This window comes from Elaeis guineensis, chromosome 8 (genome assembly GCF_000442705.2).
Source record: "Elaeis guineensis isolate ETL-2024a chromosome 8, EG11, whole genome shotgun sequence".
Classification (NCBI taxonomy): Eukaryota; Viridiplantae; Streptophyta; class Magnoliopsida; order Arecales; family Arecaceae; genus Elaeis; species Elaeis guineensis.
In genome coordinates this window covers 3,430,559-3,450,882 of record NC_026000.2, presented here as the reverse complement: position 1 = coordinate 3,450,882, position 20,324 = coordinate 3,430,559, and the positions used below count along the sequence as shown (strand labels likewise).

At 40.0% G+C, this 20,324-nt stretch overlaps 3 protein-coding genes across 3 annotated transcripts; 2 read left to right on the top strand and 1 right to left on the bottom strand.

Moving 5' to 3' along the window:
• Positions 1–107: 107 nt before the first annotated feature.
• LOC105050933 (uncharacterized) lies at positions 108–4,280 on the bottom strand. Its single transcript, XM_073262264.1, has 2 exons — positions 1,234–4,280; positions 108–797 (listed from the first exon to the last, which is right to left on the bottom strand). The coding sequence occupies exons 1-2, from the start codon at positions 4,076–4,078 to the stop codon at positions 358–360; spliced, it is 3,285 nt and encodes a 1,094-aa protein (XP_073118365.1). The 5' UTR covers positions 4,079–4,280; the 3' UTR covers positions 108–357.
• A 4,035-nt stretch (positions 4,281–8,315) lies between these two features.
• Positions 8,316–14,995, top strand: LOC105050745 (enhancer of rudimentary homolog). Its single transcript, XM_010930879.4, has 4 exons — positions 8,316–8,542; positions 9,857–9,950; positions 14,386–14,506; positions 14,588–14,995. The coding sequence occupies exons 1-4, from the start codon at positions 8,540–8,542 to the stop codon at positions 14,679–14,681; spliced, it is 312 nt and encodes a 103-aa protein (XP_010929181.1). The 5' UTR covers positions 8,316–8,539; the 3' UTR covers positions 14,682–14,995.
• Positions 14,996–17,062: 2,067 nt separating this feature from the next.
• Positions 17,063–19,591, top strand: LOC105050746 (protein HEADING DATE REPRESSOR 1). The gene is made up of 4 exons (XM_073262277.1): positions 17,063–17,189; positions 17,278–17,451; positions 18,684–19,042; positions 19,122–19,591. Exons 2-4 carry the CDS (start codon positions 17,391–17,393, stop codon positions 19,332–19,334), a joined length of 633 nt encoding a protein of 210 aa, XP_073118378.1. The 5' UTR covers positions 17,063–17,189; positions 17,278–17,390; the 3' UTR covers positions 19,335–19,591.
• The last annotated feature ends 733 nt before the right edge of the window (positions 19,592–20,324 follow it).

Here is a 20,324-nt window from a genome sequence, read left to right as displayed (position 1 = left end):
TAATAATGTTATGGACCAGTAGAGTTTCTTTTAAGGAGTTTCCATTTAGTCTCTTCAAATTTTCAGAAAGCAAATATCCAAATGAAGACTTTAGACTAGTTGCAAATTCACAAAATAACGTTCAAACCGGATCCAACTTCTGAACAAAGTTACAAGACAATGTTAGGACAGAGCACTGCTTTCAACCAAGCACAACAACGTCTAGATCTGACAACCTCCAGAAGAACTGCAACAAGATCGCCCAACACGCGCGCGCGCACACACGCACGCACACACACAAAGCTGCTGCATGACCCTCAACAACCTTTGAAAGCATTGCCTATCAGAACATTGTGATTTCATATTTTTTAGAACCCATTAATCCAAGTTTGATATGCTTGTGCCTGCATCCTCCCCAATGGTGGAAGATGACATTCCCAAAGAGGTGGCAAAACTGGTGGTTGTGTCACCCGAAAGATACCTCTTCAAGCGACCCAAGTCATCAGCAGCATCCAGCATCGTCGGCCTACTCGACGGGCTCTCCTGGGTGCAGAGTAGACCCAAATCTACCAACTCTCCAATTGCCACCTCCCACATTCTTTTCACTTCATATGTCTGATTCTCCACAGCAGTCACCAAGGAGGCATCGATGACCGTCTCCATCCTCCCAATGTAGTGGCTCTTCACCCAGTTGGGTAAGCCCAAACCACCTTTGAACATTTCGTCTGTGGGTCTCTTCCTGGTGACCATTTCAAGGACTACAACGCCGAAGCTGTAAACATCTCCCTTGATTGATGCATCTGAGCCAATTCCGTACTCTGAAAAACTCACATAGATGAGTAAATGGAAGCATCCATTCATGCGTATGGGTATTTGTATATATCAGTGGTTTCTGCAAAGCTCAAAATTTATATGCTTCAAGTTGTCTTTCTGCAGTACCACTACTTGTAAACTAGATTTGTTGGAGACCTACTAGCGGTGAGGAAGATGAAATAGAAGCGGAAAAAAAAAAATCTTCAATGGAATCGGAACTTTGGCCAGGCACAAAATTATCTTCGTGGAAAAGAAAACTTCATTTAATTTATTCCAATCCATGCATAAATTTCTGAAAGTTGAATAGAAACCAAAAAAAAAAAAAAGAAGAAGTGAAAAAAAGGAGTATCTAGTCCACATCTAAGACTCGCTCAATACTTCAAGGCATGAACATAATATACATATAGATAAATCCACCTCCTTTATCATAAACAAACGTACCTGGTGCTATGTATCCAATAGAGCCCCTGAGCATAGTTGCAGTCGAACTCCCCATGTCGTCAGCCCCAGTCGTGTTCCCCGCTCCAACATTCATCACCAGCCTTGCAATCCCAAAATCAGAGACCAAAGCAGTCATACCATCATTAAGAAGCACATTGCTGGGCTTCAGATCACAGTGTATGACCATCACAGGGGAGTGGTGATGCAAGTAGGCTATTCCTTCAGCTATATCACTGCAAATATTCACCCTCTGGATCAAGCTTAGTTCCGAAGATCCTGAATACAGAACGCTCTCGAGGCTTCCGTTGGCCATGAAAGGAAGGACCAAAGCCTTGAAATCCGGTCGGCTACATGCTGTAATGATTCTCATAAGGTTCCGATGTCTAATTCTCTTCAGAACCTGGCATTCTCTGTTGAAGCTCTTCGTGGAATTGCCAGTTTGGAGGTGCAGTACTTTCACTGCAACAATGGTCCCGTCTCTTAATACTCCTTTGTAGACCCGTCCATAGCTACCAGAACCAATTAACCTATCCTGATCAAATTCTCCGGTTGCCTTGACAAGTTCTCGGTAGGTGATTCGTGGGAAACTTGATTTTAGCACCAGCGATGAGCTACCAAACATGTCATCTCTCCCTCTGAAAATCCTGCCTCGGGTCTTTCTAATTCCAATCACACAACATAATGCCAGTAACAATGCTAATAATGAAGCACTGACGCAAATGGTGATCAAGAATTTATGCGAGTGCAGCCATCTTCGTCGTTCGGAACAAGCCCGTCCGACGACTGAGCCACATAAATGTGGATTTCCAAGATAGGATAGATTGGTGAATAATGAGAAGACTCTACCAGCGGGTATTGGTCCATTGAAGTCATTGTATGAAAGATTCAAATGGGTGAGACGGGTGCATTTGTTAAGTTTCAATGGAATCTCCCCAGTCAAGTAATTGAAAGAAACGTCAAGAGTCTCAAGGTTTTGGAGATCTCCAAATGATTTGGGAAGCTGTCCTTGAAGAGAATTGTGTGAGAGGTTGATGAGCTTCAGTTCAGCACATGCTGACAGCTGAGATATCACTTCACCAGTGAGGTTATTCGATGACAAATCAATCTCTTGCACCTGATCCATCTTGCTAAGCTCTATCGGCAAAGGACCTTGAAGCTGATTGTGTGAAAGGTTAAAGGAAATCTTTACAATGCCGGACATTTCTAGAGGTATCCTTCCTGTTAATCTGTTGTATGACAGATCTAGTTTTAGTAAGTTCATGCACCTTCCGAGACTAGCAGGTATTTCTCCATAAAGCTGGTTCTTCTGAAGATGAATCTCACTGATAAGACTTAGATTTCCAAGGCTCCTTGGGATTTCACCAGACAATGTGTTGTTGGATAAATCAAGCAGACCTATTGAGCCAATGTTTCCAATCTCCGGAGGAATCACACCACTCAAGAAGTTATCGGAAAAGATTAGTTGCTCTAACTTCAGAAGTTTGCCGATCAGAGTTGGAATAGTTCCATTGAGAAGGTTGCTCGACAGATTCAATAGCGTGATATTAACAAGATGGCCAATGTCAGGAGGGATTTGTCCGAAGATCATGTTGTCACCCAACTGAATTGTAGACAAGCTTTTGGGGACTCCACCTACAAGTTGAGGCAATGGTCCAACAAGCGCTAGTCCTGCCATCTCAAGTTCCGTCAGCTTTGAGCAGTTGGAAATAGCTAAGAAAAATGGTCTCAAGTCAGTGTCGATATGGTGGCTTGAAAAATTGTTGTAAGACAAATGAAGAACTTTAAGGTATGTCTTGTTCGAGACGATGTCCGAAGGCAGTTCACCTGAAAGGAAGTTATATCCGACGTCCAGCTGACTTAGGAATGATGAATTTGAAAGCCACGGGGGTAATTTTCCAGTCAAATTATCGGAGTAAAGGTTGAGAATGCTCAAGTTTGGCAGATGAATTCGGGCCTCCGAAGGGATCTCACCAGTGAGATAATTGACCGAGAAGTCCACATCTTGTAATTGACTGCAGTTGCGAAGGATCAAGGCTGGAATCTGACCTGTTAGAAGGTTGTAGCCGAGGTTGATATAGAAAAGGCTACTGATGGTGGCAAGAGATTGTGGAATTGGGCCATCGAGAAGGTTAGCTGACAATTCTAGGAACATGAGTTGCTCGAGGTTGGAGAATTCGACTGGAATGTGCCCGGTGAGATGGTTCTCGGACAGGTCCAACCATTCAAGTCCGGTGAGGTTGGCGAGAGATGGTGGAATTGGGCCATCGAGATGGTTCCCTGACAGTCCCAACCATTCAAGTCCGGTGAGGTTGGCGAGAGATGGTGGAATTTGGCCATCGAGAGAGTTGGTTGATAGGTCTAGGATCTTGAGGTGCCGTAGGTTGGAGTAATATTCATGAGGAATGTGCCCTGTGAGACTATTATTGGAGAGGTCTAGCTCGCGAAGGCTGGAGAGGTTGGCAAAGATAGGGGACAGGGCGCTGGATACAAGCCTGCCACGAAGTTGGAGACGCACGACATGGAGTCGCCATCGATCGCAGATGACACCTATGAAGTCACAAACATCGGTGGACTCGTTCCAATTTGCGAGAGCTGCTTGTGGTGGAGATATTATGTTGTTCTTGAAAAACAAGAGGGTGGCCTTCTCTCGGAGAATTGCTTGTTGTCGACGATACGGGAGCGGTTGATCATCTCCGGAGACGATGTGTTGGAGGAGGAGGAGGAGCAAGATGGTGTGCTTCAATCCCATGAAAGCTATCATCTTTTGTCGAGTAGTTACTGCACTCCTAGGCCTAGATATCACCTTGGTCATGTCATGATGTGTCCCTTCGCATGGTTTCTTCATATTCCTTCATCAGTGATTCATTGGAGGGAAGGAATATAGGTAGTACTCTAAACTCGACAGGAAGAAGGTTTCTGATCGATGGTTTGGGAAGGGGAGGGTTGATGACTTGGGGCTCTGTGGGGAGATAAAAACTAATTGGATGGAGGAAGGTAGGGAAATTTGGAAGGCAGGGAGAAGGATGGTAAAATAAGAGTGAGGGAGGAAGAATGATACTGGAGGGAGATATTTTATCATCATTTCTTCAAGATGGGTGCGATTGTTCTATCTATATTGCTGTGCTTTTTATTAAAGTTTGGAACGTGGGTGCTCGACTGAGTGCGGCCACGATGGAACAAATAACTAACAAATAACTGTTGAAAAGGATGGGTGGAAGTGACTGCTCCATGGAAAAACGGTCGCTGATTTGGGGGAAGAAGGCGGCAATGGAGATGAAGGCGGTGCCATCGGCTAGTATTGGCTGGAAATATGCACCCTCCCTTAAAAAAAAAAAAAAAGGTACCCACATAAAAAAATTCTTAATCACAAATATATATACGAAATAACGGCTGATATTGGTTGTTATTAATTATTTTACTCCCAAAAATAAATATCGTGCAAGGCTGATCCGGGCAAAACAACAGCCAGTTAAGGAATTTTATTGAAATACATTTAGATTTTATTCATAAAATTTAGCTACTTTTTATATCTTTCTTCTACTGAAAAATACTGTTTGGTTTGAGTTTAGATAGTCACGAAGGGACATGCATAATCGTCTGGGGAATTGAAAATAGATTGCTTTTAAATTAAAATATGATCCTTTCTTCTGTAACTAACTTACTTTTTTTTTTTTTTCTTTCTTTTTCCTTTTTTGTTATTTTTTGCGTTACAGAAGCAAAACCTATTGACAATCAAAAGAATGGAAGCAGACCCATTCAAATAGGATGAATTTTCTTGCAAAATTCCCTTTTGCTTTGTAAGATCTAAATTCAAAAATAGTATTGACCAAAAGTTTTTCTTAATGCAGGAAGCCAATGGCATGATCTATGCCTTGGCGCAATATGACTTCCATGTTTGTGGTCCTCATCTACCACAAGCTGCTGAAAGATTTACATTCAGAAGCCTACACTTCTGTGCCTACCTTCTTTATGCTGTTTATGGAATGATCAACCTCATCTTTATTTGTTTTTTGCTCGAATGAATCTTAAACTTGGAATGCCTGACTACGTCTTTGTAATCCTTGAGGAATGTTGCGTTTGAACTACAAGTAGGATAGGATGGATGCTAATGATGGTCTTTACCACCAACTTGTGCCCATCAGGCATCAAAGGGATTTTCTTTGCACTCCTCATGTGTATTGATAGTGTAGGCAGCTTGACATTGGAAGCATTCTCCATTTGTTTTATGCCAGAACTGATTTCAATAACCTGTGGCTAGCAGTGCTTGTAAGAAACCTGTTAAATATAGCTACCTTTGGTCTGAGTTTTGTTATCCCCAAAGCAAAACAATGTGGCGTTTTACTACCACCTGATTTATTGAAATCTTCTCATAGTGATGATGAGGAGAACTTGCAACTCACAGTAGCTAAACAGAGGGAAGAGGTATAAGCAGTAATGATGAAGAGAAGACCATGAAAGCTTATGTAAATGGCAAACCAAGGAAAGGTTCTGTGAATAAATGGAGGAAATTGGCAAAAGGTTCTAGTCCAATTAAAAATATTTGCTTCACATGATGAAGTTTTTGTAGCAATATATGTCCATTCATCACTTTGATATGAACCTTGTTGTTCAGAGGATATATGCTCAATTTCATTTTATATGCTTTTATCAGTTTGTTAATGCTGTTCCAAAATTTGTGACTTTAGTGAATCAAACACCAGTGGAGTTTGGTGTTTCTTTTGACTCAGATTGCTAATTTCTAGACCGTATATATGGGCTGGATTCTTCAAGTACTTGCACTGTTAGATTCGTAGCTTCATAGCAGCAGTAAAAATAGGTCTGTTAGAGATGGCATGGAGAAGGTTAACTGAGTTCAGCTTTCAAGAAAGTGAGCGGTTAGAGGTACCTAGTGAAGGTAATCCTGTTAAAACGTTGTCCATCGATAATTATCAGTGACAACTGCAACATATTTGCCATGAAGGCAAATTGGCATACCAACTGCATTATGCAACCAATAATATCAGTATTAGATTTGGAGATGCCTACGAGTAGTCGATGAAATTTAGCAGAGCTTTCCCTCTTGTTCAAATATATAGTAGGAAAAGGACACTTAGCTAGCAAAGCCACTATCAAGACCAACATAAAATAAGGACATGATTGCTTATGACTCCCTTCACCTATCTCTGTTGTCTTGAAAGGAGGGAGGAGGAGGACAAGAATAAGGACCTATTTGAATAGTTTGGGCTGAAAATCCTATTAGATTCATGGAGTGGGCCAATACAACCAATTAGATAATAGGATTATAGACTTAGCTAGGTCTATATCCATAAGTACCAAATGGGATTTTCAGCCCAATCATCCAAACAGGCTCTAAGAAATATTAGTGTATTGCTCTGACCAAGTTTTTCTGAAAATGTTGCTGAAGTTGAAAAGTTTCAGTCCTTGTCTCTTTCAAAGTTGAACTCTGTTTTTTGGATGGGGGTTGTTTTCTTTTTCCTGTTATTGACTGTGATGTTGTAATAGGCCAATTTGAACTGCAAGAATCCTCCCTCTTCTTGCATTCATAAATAAAGTTTCCGGGTGACGGTGAGCCTCCCTTTACATCAGAAAAAGAGTATGAGTGTGGAGATTGCTTGTAGACTGACTCTTAATATACGTTGAAGTATGCAATCATTCGTTAGCTTTGTTAGCTGATAGGTTGCATATCCAGTTGAAAAACATAGCTATGTAGTTGCATGTTCTATTGTTGCATTCCTTCCAAGGACACCAAATACAGACTTCAGCTACATCATCCCATCCTTTGTGAATATTCCTGGTATGCATGATGCTTTCAGTATAAGTTTTGTAGTTCAATCGATAGCCTGAAAGATTGGCCCATTTTGGACCCAAGAGTCTTCCAATCCCTTTGGGCATTTGAAGGAGAGAAGTAGATGCACACAATGGGCATTGTGAGGCACCTGGCCAGCGTTGCCTGAGAAGGTTGTCTGCCATTAATATCCATCAATTCTTTGTTAAGCTAGCCATTAGTAGCTACAACAAATACCATGAATATAACTAGACCGTGCAAATTTAATATTTGAATGGTCGTATCGGGAAGGCATCCAAAATCAATAGTAAAAATAATATAAAATTTCATAATTTTAGTTTGCCACCGTCTACAAATATTCTAGCCATACTAACAAGCCAAGCATTTCCAATAGTCCGGCCACACCTCCTCACTAGCATATTGGGATAAAAGGGAATGGGGCTTTTCTCCTTTCTCTTGGTAAAAATGAAGCAACCTACCTCCCAATGCTTACATAGTATAATATGCTAATCTTATATTTGATATTTGTGCAAAAGTGATATTTCTTGTTCTCTTGTGATGTGACTGATATCACATTGAAGGAAAATGAGACAAGCAACAAAGTCTCCGTTGACACAAACATTTTTTTTCTAATCGATGTTTGGACTTCTAATAGAAGCTTTATTTTGGTAAAGTGGTGCAACCTTAGGGTGTTTTAAGCACTAGATATGTGAGATGTGCTAAATAGAAACAAACTACCGCAACTATATATCATGCTAAGAAATGCTAAGAAAAACATAATATCAAATTTAGTAGTTATATGCATTTTTTTCTGGTAGAAGTTGTTATATGCCTTTTGTAAAAAATTTAAAAGCATGACAAGGAAGGGGACTCAAAAGCCAAAAGACCAGATGCCATTTTTCTTTCAAACGACACGCATTAGTTTTGTGCATAAATCATTTATCGATCAATATTTCTCCCCGTCCACCACAAAGTTTTTTTTTTTTTTTTTTTTTTTTGGCCTCAAATTTTTAGGATGCTTGCCAGAGCATCCAGAATCCTTCAGGTCATCCAGAATCCTTCAGGTTCCAAGCACGGTCGCGTTACAGCTAACGACCGCTTGGGTTCGGGTTGTATCTTGTGCGCGAATGAGTGATTGATCTTCTTTCGCGATGCAAACCGTTGGATCGTACGTTGCACCGCTCGCAAAGCCTTGAAAAATATCTCTTCCGTCCGGTGTACAGATCGGGAAGCAGATATTGCGCGATCCGACGGTGGATGTTGCAAAATAATGTGAATCATTCTTTTGCGCGAACGATACAACCCAAACCCTGACCGCATGTTCGGAGGCCACTCAAAGCTGCAGGTCCCCACCTTCAGTGATACAATAGAAGTACCCCTCGCCGTTCTCGCCTTTCTCACCGGCCGACGCCCTTCTTTCCGGCTTCGATTCCGAGATCTTTCATCTCTTTGAGGGGGGGTTTCTTGCAGCCAAACCCACCTTCAACTCCGATCTCTCGCTTATTAGGTTCCGATCCAAACATGGTGAGCTCTTTTCTCCTTCTCCTTCTCCTTCTCAGCCCTCTTCTCTCTCGCGTGCCTCTCTAGATTCTACGCCGTCTTAGCTTAAAAATCTAGCTTTCTTTTTCTTTTTTTCTTTTTTTCTTTTTTTTTTTGGTTTTCTTGATTGGATTCTGATTATTTGTGTGTGTGGGTTGTTATCCCGTGTTGTCTGCTCGCTCTTGTCGCAATTCAAGAGAATTAGGTTTTCTCGCTTCTGGTATAGATTTTCTGTTCCATGTTTGGTTTTGTTAATGTGATTTTGGTATCAAGAAAGGAAAACGAAGGGATCTTGATGCCCGAATTGCAAAATTTGGGCGCTAGGGTATTAAATCCAGATATCAGTCCATTCGTTGGTGCGTCATGGATGATTTACGGATGCTTGCAGTAGTCTATTGCATATGCATGAATGAGCACAGAAATCACAAAGATAGTATTTTGGATGGTGGATTTGGGATAGGTGTGCTTAAGGTGTACGAGTTAAGTAGTTATTTGGACAACAGTGGGTTAGCGCAAGAAGATTGTTTGATGATTTTCTCTTTGTGAATGCTGGTTTTTGAGATATTTGCGGGATGGCTTTTAGCTGGAAAATTCAATTTCGAGGTTGTGGTAACGGACATAATTTGCTCACCAAGAAGGAAAGCTTTTGCAGAGAGAAGATCACTCCTATCTTCTTATTACCCTTCTTGAAGGTTGAGGACATGCCTGAATAGGCCTGGAAATTCTCTTGTGCGTTAAAACCTTTAGTCTAATCCAACAGTTAATGCATGAACAAGAAGTCTAAACCTTAGTCTACCTCAGAAGTGGAAAGCTTACACCCATAGATACTTTAATTGGTAGAGTGGTGAGGTTTTGGAAACTTATGAAGTGGAAGCACCTAAGGAACAAATCTATATGTAATAGGAAGCCCTTATGTGCTAGTAGTTTGGACTGTGATGTTGTTGATTAAAACCCTTTTTCAATGAAAATTCATGGAGGTGGTGTTGATTATATAATTAGAAAGAACAATTTCTTTGATTCAGTATTATTTTTTCAGTAATTGAAAGCTTACATAATGTTTAGTGCATAAGATATATTGCTGATGGCTAACTATATTAAGGTCATGATGGGTTTGCTACTATGAAATAATGAAATGAATGATGTTAAAATCTCCTTTACATGCATTGTTCTGATAGAAGCATCATATTTCTCGAGTCTTAACAGTTATGAAATGAGTTTCTTATTTCATTTGTTTCAAGTCTTTCAGCATTTTGTTTTGATCCAATGACATTCTTCTAATGAATGCTTCTCTTTGTGCAGGCTAACAGGCACACCATTATTCTAATGCAGACATCCCAAAACAGGGCAACTAGAACGTTTATGGATTATAATTCGATTAGTCAAGCTATGGATGGTATTCATGATATCTTCAATAGCACCATGTTTTTAATTTTCAGTAAATAAGCTATATTATAAATTATTCACGTGGTTATCTTAATGATTGCTGAAAAGGCTTTGCTTCAAATTCTTTCTTTCTTTTTTTTTTTTCCATTTGCTTTATGGACAATAGAACTAAGACCCTCAGCATGCTATGCTAGGTCTGGATCCAAATACCTTTCTGGGATCTTGTAAGCTCCTGTAGATTTTGTGTATTTCGTCAATTTTTTGCTTGTTTTGGTTCAAATTTAGTATGATGTTCAAAAAGTAGTTCTCCTATACTTTCAACATGATTGTCAATGTCAAAAATTTACATCACATACAGAATAAATCAAGTCCTTTTGTAAGTGATATGTTAAGCATTCGCAGTGAATGAAAAATTGTGCAGGCGATTTAAAAATATAAGTGGACATGTATACAGACTGCTGGATATTCTCAAAAGTTGATTACATAATGTGTAGCACTTACTAACCATCGCTGATACTATGTTGTTATAGATCAAATTTTATTGTGGCAAACAAGGGTTCACAAAGCTGAATTATTGTTGTTCCGCAAAGGCCTGATGGTTCTGGTTGAGATTATGCTTTTGAGTAGACATGTATTTGTTTGCATCTTTGGCATCTTTTAGCCCTATGCTGTAGGTCATGTCCTGCATGGTGAATTCTGGTATGTTTCCTTAGCGGTTGAGCAAAATGCTGGTTTCTGATGCTTTAAATAATCGAAGATATTTCTTCCCAAACCTTGAATAGAAAGTATGATGCCACATTATGTTCATATATTTGAAATAGGGTTTGTCGAACCGGATAGTTCGAGGTGTGTCGAACCATACTGGCGGCTCATCGGTACGGTTCAGGCATCCAATTCGGAATGCTGGCCAATACAGAGCTAGGGAGAAGGAAAGAGAGGAAGAGAGAGGGGGAGGGAAGGAGAGGGGAAGGCCGGTGGTGGATCGTCGAGGCTGTCGGATGGTTGCTGAGCCTCTGGATCTCCACGGTCCTCCATGTGAGAATCTAAGAAGAGAGAGATAGAGAGAGAGGAAGGGAGGGAGAGGAGGAAGAAGAAGAAGGCGAGCAGGTTGTTGGAAGGTTGCCGGATGATTGTCATGGCCGTTGGATGGCCTAAAATCCCCCCACGGACGTCGCGAATTTGAAATAGGGGCTTCGCTATGTATCGGATTTTTTAAAAAATCCGGTGAAACAGGGGCAAAGCCCCTATTTCAGACCCGTGGCAGCCGTGGGTTTTGGGCCATCCGACGGCTATGGCGGCCACTTGGCGGCCCTTCGGTGGCCTCCCTACTGCCTTTTCTTTCCTCCTCTCCTTCCTTCCCCTCTCTCTTTATCTCTCTCTCTCTTCTCAGTTTCTCTCGTGGACTGTGGAGTCTGGGGGGCTTTGATGGCCCTCCGGCAGCCTCCACAGCCCTCCAATGGCCATCGCAGGCGTCTCCACCAGCCTCTTGTTCCTTCCCTTCCTCTCTCTTTTTCTCTTTTCCTCCACGGTTTATCCCTCATTTTCGGGTCTGGTACAGGGGCGTACCGCTGGCCCACCGACATAGGGTCCAGTTTCAAGTCTTCGATCCTTGATTTGAAATACATCAAAACAGAAAGATACATATCTTTCTTAATGGATTACTTTACAATACACTAATATATACCAGGAAAACTGATCTTTCTCCACTTTGGAATATCTAGGATAGTGTATAAATAATGTTGGTACCTTCAGATTATGCATTCTGAATATACATGCATAATATATCGCATCTTAAATATGCATTATCCTTGCTGATAAAAATCAATAGGATGCATACTACACTATGTTAACAACTTCAATGCACAAATTTAAATCATAATACCATACTTGAATGAAGCAAATGTAGTAAAAGAACACTTTCAGTAAGTTCAGTCTAATAAAATTAAGTATATAAGAAGGTATCACTCTTTATCTTTCTACAACATTATATATTCATTAATATGCAATAATATAGAGAATTGCCAATTGATACTAGATCAATAGATTACCCCAAATATCGATATATGTAAATTGTGTCTTTGGCACAATGTATATCTTAATGTGCATGCTGATACTGTAACAACATAGGTAGCTTCCTTCGCAGGAAGACTGGTTCTTGACCATTTGTAGACTCACTAAAACTGCCTTTAGACAAATTTTACTCTTAGAGTCTGTTTATTGAGGCCTCGATTTATTAGGTGCTACTAAGATGGATAAACTGAAAATGACATACAACTCAAGCAAGTTCAGCACCGTGAAATGGTTGTTCTGCAGGCATAGAACCAAAAATGGGTTTCAATATCTGCAACTTTGTCTCCGAGAAACTAAAAACTTAGAATATACAACAATGTTTTGAGTTTGTAAGCATAAAAGTACTTGTCTTTCATTAACTTGCTATATTTGGTTGATTGTCTAGCGCAAGTTGTTAATGTTGTAATGCAAGCCTCAGTGACAAAGTTTTATACTTTCCAAATTAGATGTGAAATTTAAGTTGTCCATTTTCTGAACACTTGCCTGGTAAGTAGAAGGCATCAAGTTGTTTAATTTTCAACCTGTAGGTATTTTGATGTTTTAGGTAATAGGAGCTCTGTGAATTTTGGAGTTGAATGGCATGTTGAATGGCATATCATGCACATTTGACATCCCAGAATAACTACATTAGCATAGTCATCAAAACAGCTATAGGTTGTTGACTATTCTTCAGTCAGGGTTTTGAATCATCGAATAAAATATGTAGAAAAGTTAAAAGGAAACTGCCAAACTAAGAAGACAAAATGTGAGCAAGGAGGGAAAGTGGTGCACTTGATTTAATTGTGCAATTGGAGGGTGGAGGGTGGACTTTTATCAATGACAAGGCGGGCTAAACTAATCTTTTATAATGAGAAGAAGCTGGGATTAGGGCAGGTTAGGCAAAAAGATCACTTTTCTCTCGTCTTAATGCACTTTGGTGTACCTACATGAAACCTGTATGTAGTGCCTTGAAAGGAAGCAACATTGAAAAAATGTTGGCCAGCATATTGAGTATATATTTTAATCTTTAGATTAGTGATGAAATATATTAAATTGTCATGAACTTTTAGATCATGATTTAGATGATGAAGCAAATGAAGCAACTATTTTCTAGTTTAAACAGATGGTTAAATGGCTAAGCAGGCTAAGTGGTTGCTTGTTGTTCGATAGCCAGTGCTTAACCATGTAGGCACTATTTAAAGAGAAAGGATGAGGAACAGTAGATTGGTTCAGTCAAAGCAACAAACGATGCAATTCTTGATTTCCTAAGAGACCCTAGTCCTCTATTTGTGAGCTTGAGAGATTATCTGTTTGTGAGGTTGAGAGAGTAATAATAATACCATCTTGCTCTTCTTATGATAATGCTTGGGGTAAATCATCCTTCATTGTTGTCTAGTCCAGTCCAGTCCAGTCCATAGTTGCAGCATATGTTTTCAATGTTGTCGTGATGTTTGTGTCCATTCATTCTATGAGTCCAGCAAAGAGGTGAATGAGTCGGTCTTCACTTTCTCATAACATGGCACCTTGAAGCATGAGTAAGGGATCCAATTGTGCTGATATAGATCCTCTCTGGAGCCATTGTTTTGTCATAACGGATGACAGCCATTATTTGCCCATTGTGTCCTGAAACTGTGTTTGTTTTTTGAATAATGCAGACATAACAGAAAACAACAAGGAAAGTAAAGATGTTGTTTGATAAAGTCCCTGCTTACAGTATTATTATTAAAAAAAAAATGATTCCTCCAGATGGTTAGGAAAATTGTATTGAAAAAAACATTATTTAATGCAGATGAACAGCAAATATGGCAAATAACAGCAATTATTCCCACTTTGCATGAGCTGTTATGATGGCATATTGGCTAAATAGCAGTCATCTTTTTAAAGTCCATAATGGATGTATATAATGTGATGGAAGGCCTACGAAACTGTTATAACGGCATTTTGTTGTTATAAAGTCCATAATGGATGTATATAATGGCTTTGCTTCTTGCATTTTGTTGTGATAAAGGCCATTAATTGAGAAAGCCACATCTCAATTACACTAGTTTTGTTGTAAAAAACACATATCAATTACACTAGTTTTTTAATGACATGATCTTAAAGCCAATAGTGCATATAAAACATATGTGCATCAAATTTAGGATTCTGTGTAGCCAATTTATCAGTGTCATGAAAACCTCATGCAGCATAGCTTTGGAAACCAGCAGTTATCTGTTGGTAGTACCAGAAATTGTGAAACTACTTAAACTAAGAGCTTCCCATTATTGCAGACAAGAGCAAGGTAAAACATTGTCAGTATATCTGCTGATTAGTTGACCACTACTTGAAGGGTTGTTGATCTTCCTTCATTGATTCATGATTACATTCTGTGGTGATCACATTTCTGACGTGCACAGGAATCTGCGGTTTGTATGAGAGGAAACTCAAGGATCTTAATCCCACAATTGGAAATATCACTTATGACATCACTGATCTTTACAACTTCATAGATGGCCTGACCGATCTTAGTGCATTGGTGTATGTATCATTTACCATTTAACATACTGTTGTAATCATGCATGATCTTTCCAGCTCAACACGTCTGGGTTCTGATTGCAGGTATGATCACTCAATTCAAGCTTTTCTGCCTTACGACAGGCAGTGGATAAAACAAAGGATATTCCAACACCTGAAGAAATTGGCCTCCCGTTAAATATCTTTGTTGGATATGCTAGAACCTACAAAACATGAAGAAAATGTGGATGTTATAGGGTGTTGTTTACTGGATCCTACAAAAAAGGAGATCTGTATTGTGTGGTCTTGTTAATTTCAAGTGCTTGCCCTTGGTCAATCTGTGGATATCAGAGGTTCCTTCATTGGGTTCTGATTGCATATTTGACGTGTCACAACTATATATGCATCGTGGTATGTCACCCTTGCTTGTGGGCAGATGTTTCAACAGTTTCCATATGGTTGTCTCCCATGTATTATTCAAGTTACTCTATTTTGATGCTCCATTTTCCCAAACTTGCATGATTTCATCTTGTAGCATCTGAAACACTGATTAGATCTGTTAGGTCTCTTACTTTGGGACCTTCATCAGATGTTTGCAGCATAATTGTTGAGGAAAGATTTAGTTTCTTTATGGGAGATAAATATTTGGGTTTCTTTGAAATCAAACATAAAATAATATTTGAAAAATACCGCTGCAAAATTGAATATGCAAGAGATAAGAAGGTGTCTTTCTCAATAAAAATGAAAAATAACCAAAGCCCGAGGCATTTGAAAAGGGCGTCCTTTCAATAAATAGGAGGAGCGGGGTGCATTTGAGCTGGAGTTTTCGGATTATATGATGAACTGATAAGTGAAGACGCTTGGAGGATGCGTGACAATGAGTGCAAGCAGAAATTTGTCTTAAAAATTTTATCCAATGTATATGCTAGCGTGTGTATGATGACTTACGTATCTTTCCTTGTTCCAGCTAATCCTGATCACCTTATTATGGATAAATGCCTTGTTCCACATCGTCACCTGCCAGTCTGCAGTACAGGAAGCAAATCCCATATATTTCATGGGATTGGTGTAATTCGGGCTTTTCTGACTCTTTCCTTTATGGTGCCAAGTTCAAACATGGGGTTTTCTGAATGCTTATTCATGGAACGATTTATACTATATCAGCTGAAAAATTTAGCCAATAATGCATGATATGACGCTTGAAAAGTATGCGTTTGTACCTATATCAGCTTGATGATAATAAATTTTGATGATTTGATTTGTTTTTGTTATACTTTGTCTCGATAATAGCATTGTCTGTCGCTTGCTCTGGTCTTGTTCGCTCATTTAAAAGCCTAGAAGTGGTATGGTCTTGTTCTTGGGGTAGATCTGCACTTCGATGGAATTGCCACTTCTTGATTAACAATGGCTTCTGCAAATAATGCGCTACATAAGCGCTCTACATTTTACTCTTGTTAGGTAAGGACAACAAATTGTGGGATCAGCAACTCTATGGCTCTGCAGTAGCTTGATATGCATCTTGCAATTCTTCAGTGCTTTTTTCATTTATATTTACATCATTTGCTTATTGTAACAAGTTTTTATGAGCTGCTAGTTTACTACCTCTTTTATGTCTGCATTAGCTCGATCTATAATCGTAGTTCATTTCATCTGCATCAGTTTCTTTTACTTGACTAGCTCCGAATGTAGTTGTTCATTTTTCTTGGAAGAGTTATTCTGATTTAAAAAACCCTAGCTCTAGATCTTAGTTACACATTCCTAATGTGTCACCAACTTTGTGGATCACTTGGCCAAGGATTGCTCTCGTGTTTCTCGTTCTTATTTATATTGTCTGCCCACATTTATAATATAATTATAATTTTTGCTACTAAATTTGAGCACGTGCTGATGATGACATCTATGGTCACATACGACCACAAAAAATTTTTATCTTCGTATTAACAAGAAAATCATCTTAATCTACATCAAACAGATCATATTGTTTTTTTCACAAAAAATCTGTTTTAGACTATCACATCGTTTTGTCGGATGAGTCCATAGATTTATCACAAACAATGCATATATATCGATAAGACGTGGATGCGTGGTATAATTTATAAATTGCTGTAGAAAAAAATTACCGGATAGAGATAAAATAATTTAATAAAATTTAATAAATCTTTTCCAACGAAACAAGTTACGGTATTTTTTGTAATTTTATATAATTAGATAAATTTATTCTATAATTTTTTTTCTTTTATTATTATTATTATTTTTCTCTTATCTTGACAAAACTCCCATGTAAAAGTCCGCATGAAGCCTTGTTTGTGATGGGAAATTTCACCGGCTGGCATTGTAGTAATTTTTCGCTTGCGTAAGTTGTGGTCCTAAATTTCTAGGTGGATCCTATAATAACAGTAACCGTGCTCATTTATGTTAAAGAGTTTGCGCTGCGTTTGCTGTTACTATCGCTCACCCTTCATCCAATTAATCGGCGTTGATGTCCTCGTGAAACACCCCAGTGGCGTCCAAAACCACAAATAACAATAATAATAATAATAATAATATAATAACAAGAAAGAGTAAGAAAAGGAAGTAGGAGGAGTTCCTTTCTCTCCCTCCCCCACTTCGTTTCCTTTTACAGAAGAACTCGAGGAAGAGAATAGGAGAAAAGAAATATAATTCTCAAAAATAAGAGAAAGAAAAGAGATCTCTGCACCAAAACCAGGTTTGCCTTAGCCTTCCTTGTGTTCTCTCTCTTTATCTGTTTTTTTCCCTTCTTTTCTGGTCTATTACTTGTGTTCTTTTTGAGGAAGGAGAGGAGGAGAAGGAGGAGAGAGAGGAAGAAGGAATTGATTTAAAGGTTTGTGAGAAAAGGGGAGAAGGGAAGGAGAGCAACAGCGGGTCTCCCTCTCAGTACTCTCTGAGGATGGAAGGCTTCTCGCCGGCCTCTCCCCCGCGAATCTTTTGGAATTCCCGCAAGAGATCAGGTACCATCAATCGCTCAATTCCAATCCCAATCTCTGTACACAAATCGTCGACAATTAGGATTTCTTCCTTGTGCTTTTTTTTTTTTTAATTTTTTTTTTTTTCATTTGGTTGTGTGAGAAAATTGTTGAGAGAGAATCAGAATCCGAGGTGTTGAGGCTACTGTCCGGTAAATGCCGGTTCGTGGCTTGCGTGCGATCGTCAGCCGTCACCATGTCGCTTTTCTTTACGTTGCTTGACCGGCACGACTAGGTTTCTTGTTTTGCTTGTCGGTTCCAAGGCACACACATGACCCACCGTGAGGTATATGCCTCGGTTCCATTCTGCCGTTTTCTTCTTTTTCTAATAATTTATTGTCTGCAAATCGGCCAGAGAAATATGAATTTATGTATGAAATTTTGCTTATTCTTATATATTTAAATCGACCAAGTTATACTTCGACACCCTGTCTTGGATCCTCTGAAGTACAATTTTTATACCACAAAGTACAGTGCCATCATGTTACCAATCTTGAAGACGGGTAGCTTTAATTTATTCCTCAAATACGATAATGGAATTATATTTTAGGGTCCAAAATTCGTGTAATACAGGATCCCATTTTAATTCTAATCATTCGTGTTAAATCGTAATTCAGCGTCGACTAGGGGCAATAACCCAAAAAAAAAAAGGGTTTTACGCCTATCATTTAGCCCTCAAGTTTAATTGCCCCAACAAAAGCCTATTGCATTATGAAGGTAAAAATTAGTCAGTTAGGACGTTGCAAGAAGTAGGTATATTTTAAATATTTTTAGTTGTTGTTGACACTAAAGAGTAAAGACCACGGTTGTTAGGTGTACACGAGATGAATGGTGCAGAATGATTGGAGTTGAGGGTTTGTGAAGGGGTCTAGCCCACTGCCAGCTGCTTACAGCCGGAGGTATTAATTAATCCTCTCATTAATTCCTCGCCCGTCCATCAATAATCTGAGGCGCACCCCCACCTTAGACTTAGAGTCGCTGGATTTAATAAATTGAAACTAAAATATCTTCTGAGGAACATCGTGTGCCCGCGCAAGCAAATCGATCACAGTCGTTTGTTTCTGCGAGATCTATTCATCAAGCGCTATGCACTCTGTGATTACTGGTGTGCACTGCCACGTGGTGCACGCCGTGTAGGATATCATCATATAATTTCTCCTCGTTATCATTATTTAAAGTAGTTGGTTCGATCGCCAATAACCTTGTTTCTATTCCAGCCGGTGGCCGGAGCTTGGAAAACGCACTCAGGGAAGAGAACCTCAAAGCACCCACCAATCAACCCGAGGAAGCGGCGAAGATGGACGCTGCACCACCACCCGCATCAGACGATAGCCCAAAGGAGGGAACGAAAGCCGCATTATCCGGCCGCCGCAGAGCTCTCTTCGAGCCACTGGAGCCAAACGCCAAGGGTTGGTTGGGCGGCCGCCGCACCCCGGCTGAAGTCCTGCTTCCCCCACCGGACTTCGACTCCACGTCGTACCCCAAGGGATGGTTGGTGGGCAAGAAGCGGAAGCTCGTAAACGTTGACGTCGTGGAGAGCATGCGGAGGATCGCCGTTCAGGAGATGAACAGAAAGGTCTGGTGGTGACTTGTTTTTCTACGATGGGAATTAACATCTATCTCTTGCTGATTGTGAAATGGAAATGGTGAAACAGGACAGAGAGATCGATGGGCTCAACGAGCAGTTGGAAGAGGATGCACGATGCCTCGAGCACCTCCAAGTTCAACTGCTGCAGGAACGGAGCAAACGGGGGGAGGTCGAGAGGGAAAATGCGATGCTTCAGGACCAGGTCTCCATGTTGATGAACATGCTCGAAGAGAACCAAGCCGTGGAAGAAGAGCCAGTGGCTGCTCCCATCAATCCTTGATGTCCGCATGCAATCCCTTTGTCACGGAATACACGGCGTTGTTAATACCTATGAAATGCGTATGTATCTGCGTGTATGTTGCGCTTCGTAGCATCGCTTGGAGATGGATATCCCCCCCTCTCGTATATGATGGTGATTGCATCCCTTCATTCTGTAATTCTTTCGTATTGCGTACCTGTGCGATAATAATTCGATACGTATCTCGATTCTTGTAGACCCCTACCATCCGGTTCATGATGAAATATTTTTGTCACAAAGATTTGGACCATAGGATGTCATATAATGAACTATTTAGTTATTTATTTATTTAAAATCTAACACTTGTAAAAGCGTCTGAGAAGCTACGCTGATTTCTTCCACCGAGCTCCCTTTCCGAAGGAAATGTTCAGATGTATCGGGCGAAATGGGCAGTGAAACTATGGGGAAAAAAGTTGCATCACAAGTTCTTCCAAGGAATCGTATCTCGATCGAGATTGGTCGGTCTGGGCTATCAGCAACTCGAGTCGCTGGTACGGTACCATCAGCTGGTCCATCTTCCATTAATTTCCGTGCTGTCATCAGGTTCATCAGAAACTGCCCAACTGGTATCATGCTCTTCATGCATACCGATGAAGTGGCTGGCACAAGGCGTACCAGAGATGCAGAATTTTGAGAAGGTCGATCAATTACCATCCTTCATACTGTCAAAACCATGGTCTTTAGCTTGACGTTGGACGGCAAAAACGGAGTATTGAGGTTCAAAGCTTGGAGATTCCGATTCATCTTCTGCTAGTTGACTCCGCGGACACAAAACATTAGGCTATTCACCTCCTATAAAAGTACACCACAATATTGTTTACCAAAAAAAAAAAAAAAAGGTGCACCACAATATTGGAAGAGAAAACAAATGAAGTGTTGGAGTTGATATTATTTTTCTTGACGCAAATTAGCACTAATCAAATTTGGAGATGTTCTTCATGTTGGTAGAGATATAATCGAAAACCTCTAGGG

Excerpts from the sequence above, each read along its gene's own strand:
- LOC105050933 (XM_073262264.1), bottom strand. The coding sequence starts at position 4,078 with ATGAAGAAACCATGCGAAGGGACACATCATGACATGACCAAGGTGATA. Across the intron at positions 798-1,233 it reads TATTGGATACATAGCACCAG|AGTACGGAATTGGCTCAGAT; the intron begins GTACGTTTGTTT and ends TGAGTTTTTCAG.
- LOC105050746 (XM_073262277.1), top strand. The coding sequence starts at position 17,391 with ATGGAAGGCTTCTCGCCGGCCTCTCCCCCGCGAATCTTTTGGAATTCC. Across the intron at positions 17,452-18,683 it reads GAATTCCCGCAAGAGATCAG|CCGGTGGCCGGAGCTTGGAA; the intron begins GTACCATCAATC and ends TTTCTATTCCAG. Across the intron at positions 19,043-19,121 it reads TTCAGGAGATGAACAGAAAG|GACAGAGAGATCGATGGGCT; the intron begins GTCTGGTGGTGA and ends ATGGTGAAACAG.
- LOC105050745 (XM_010930879.4), top strand. Across the intron at positions 9,951-14,385 it reads GATTAGTCAAGCTATGGATG|GAATCTGCGGTTTGTATGAG; the intron begins GTATTCATGATA and ends TGACGTGCACAG. Across the intron at positions 14,507-14,587 it reads ACCGATCTTAGTGCATTGGT|GTATGATCACTCAATTCAAG; the intron begins GTATGTATCATT and ends TTCTGATTGCAG.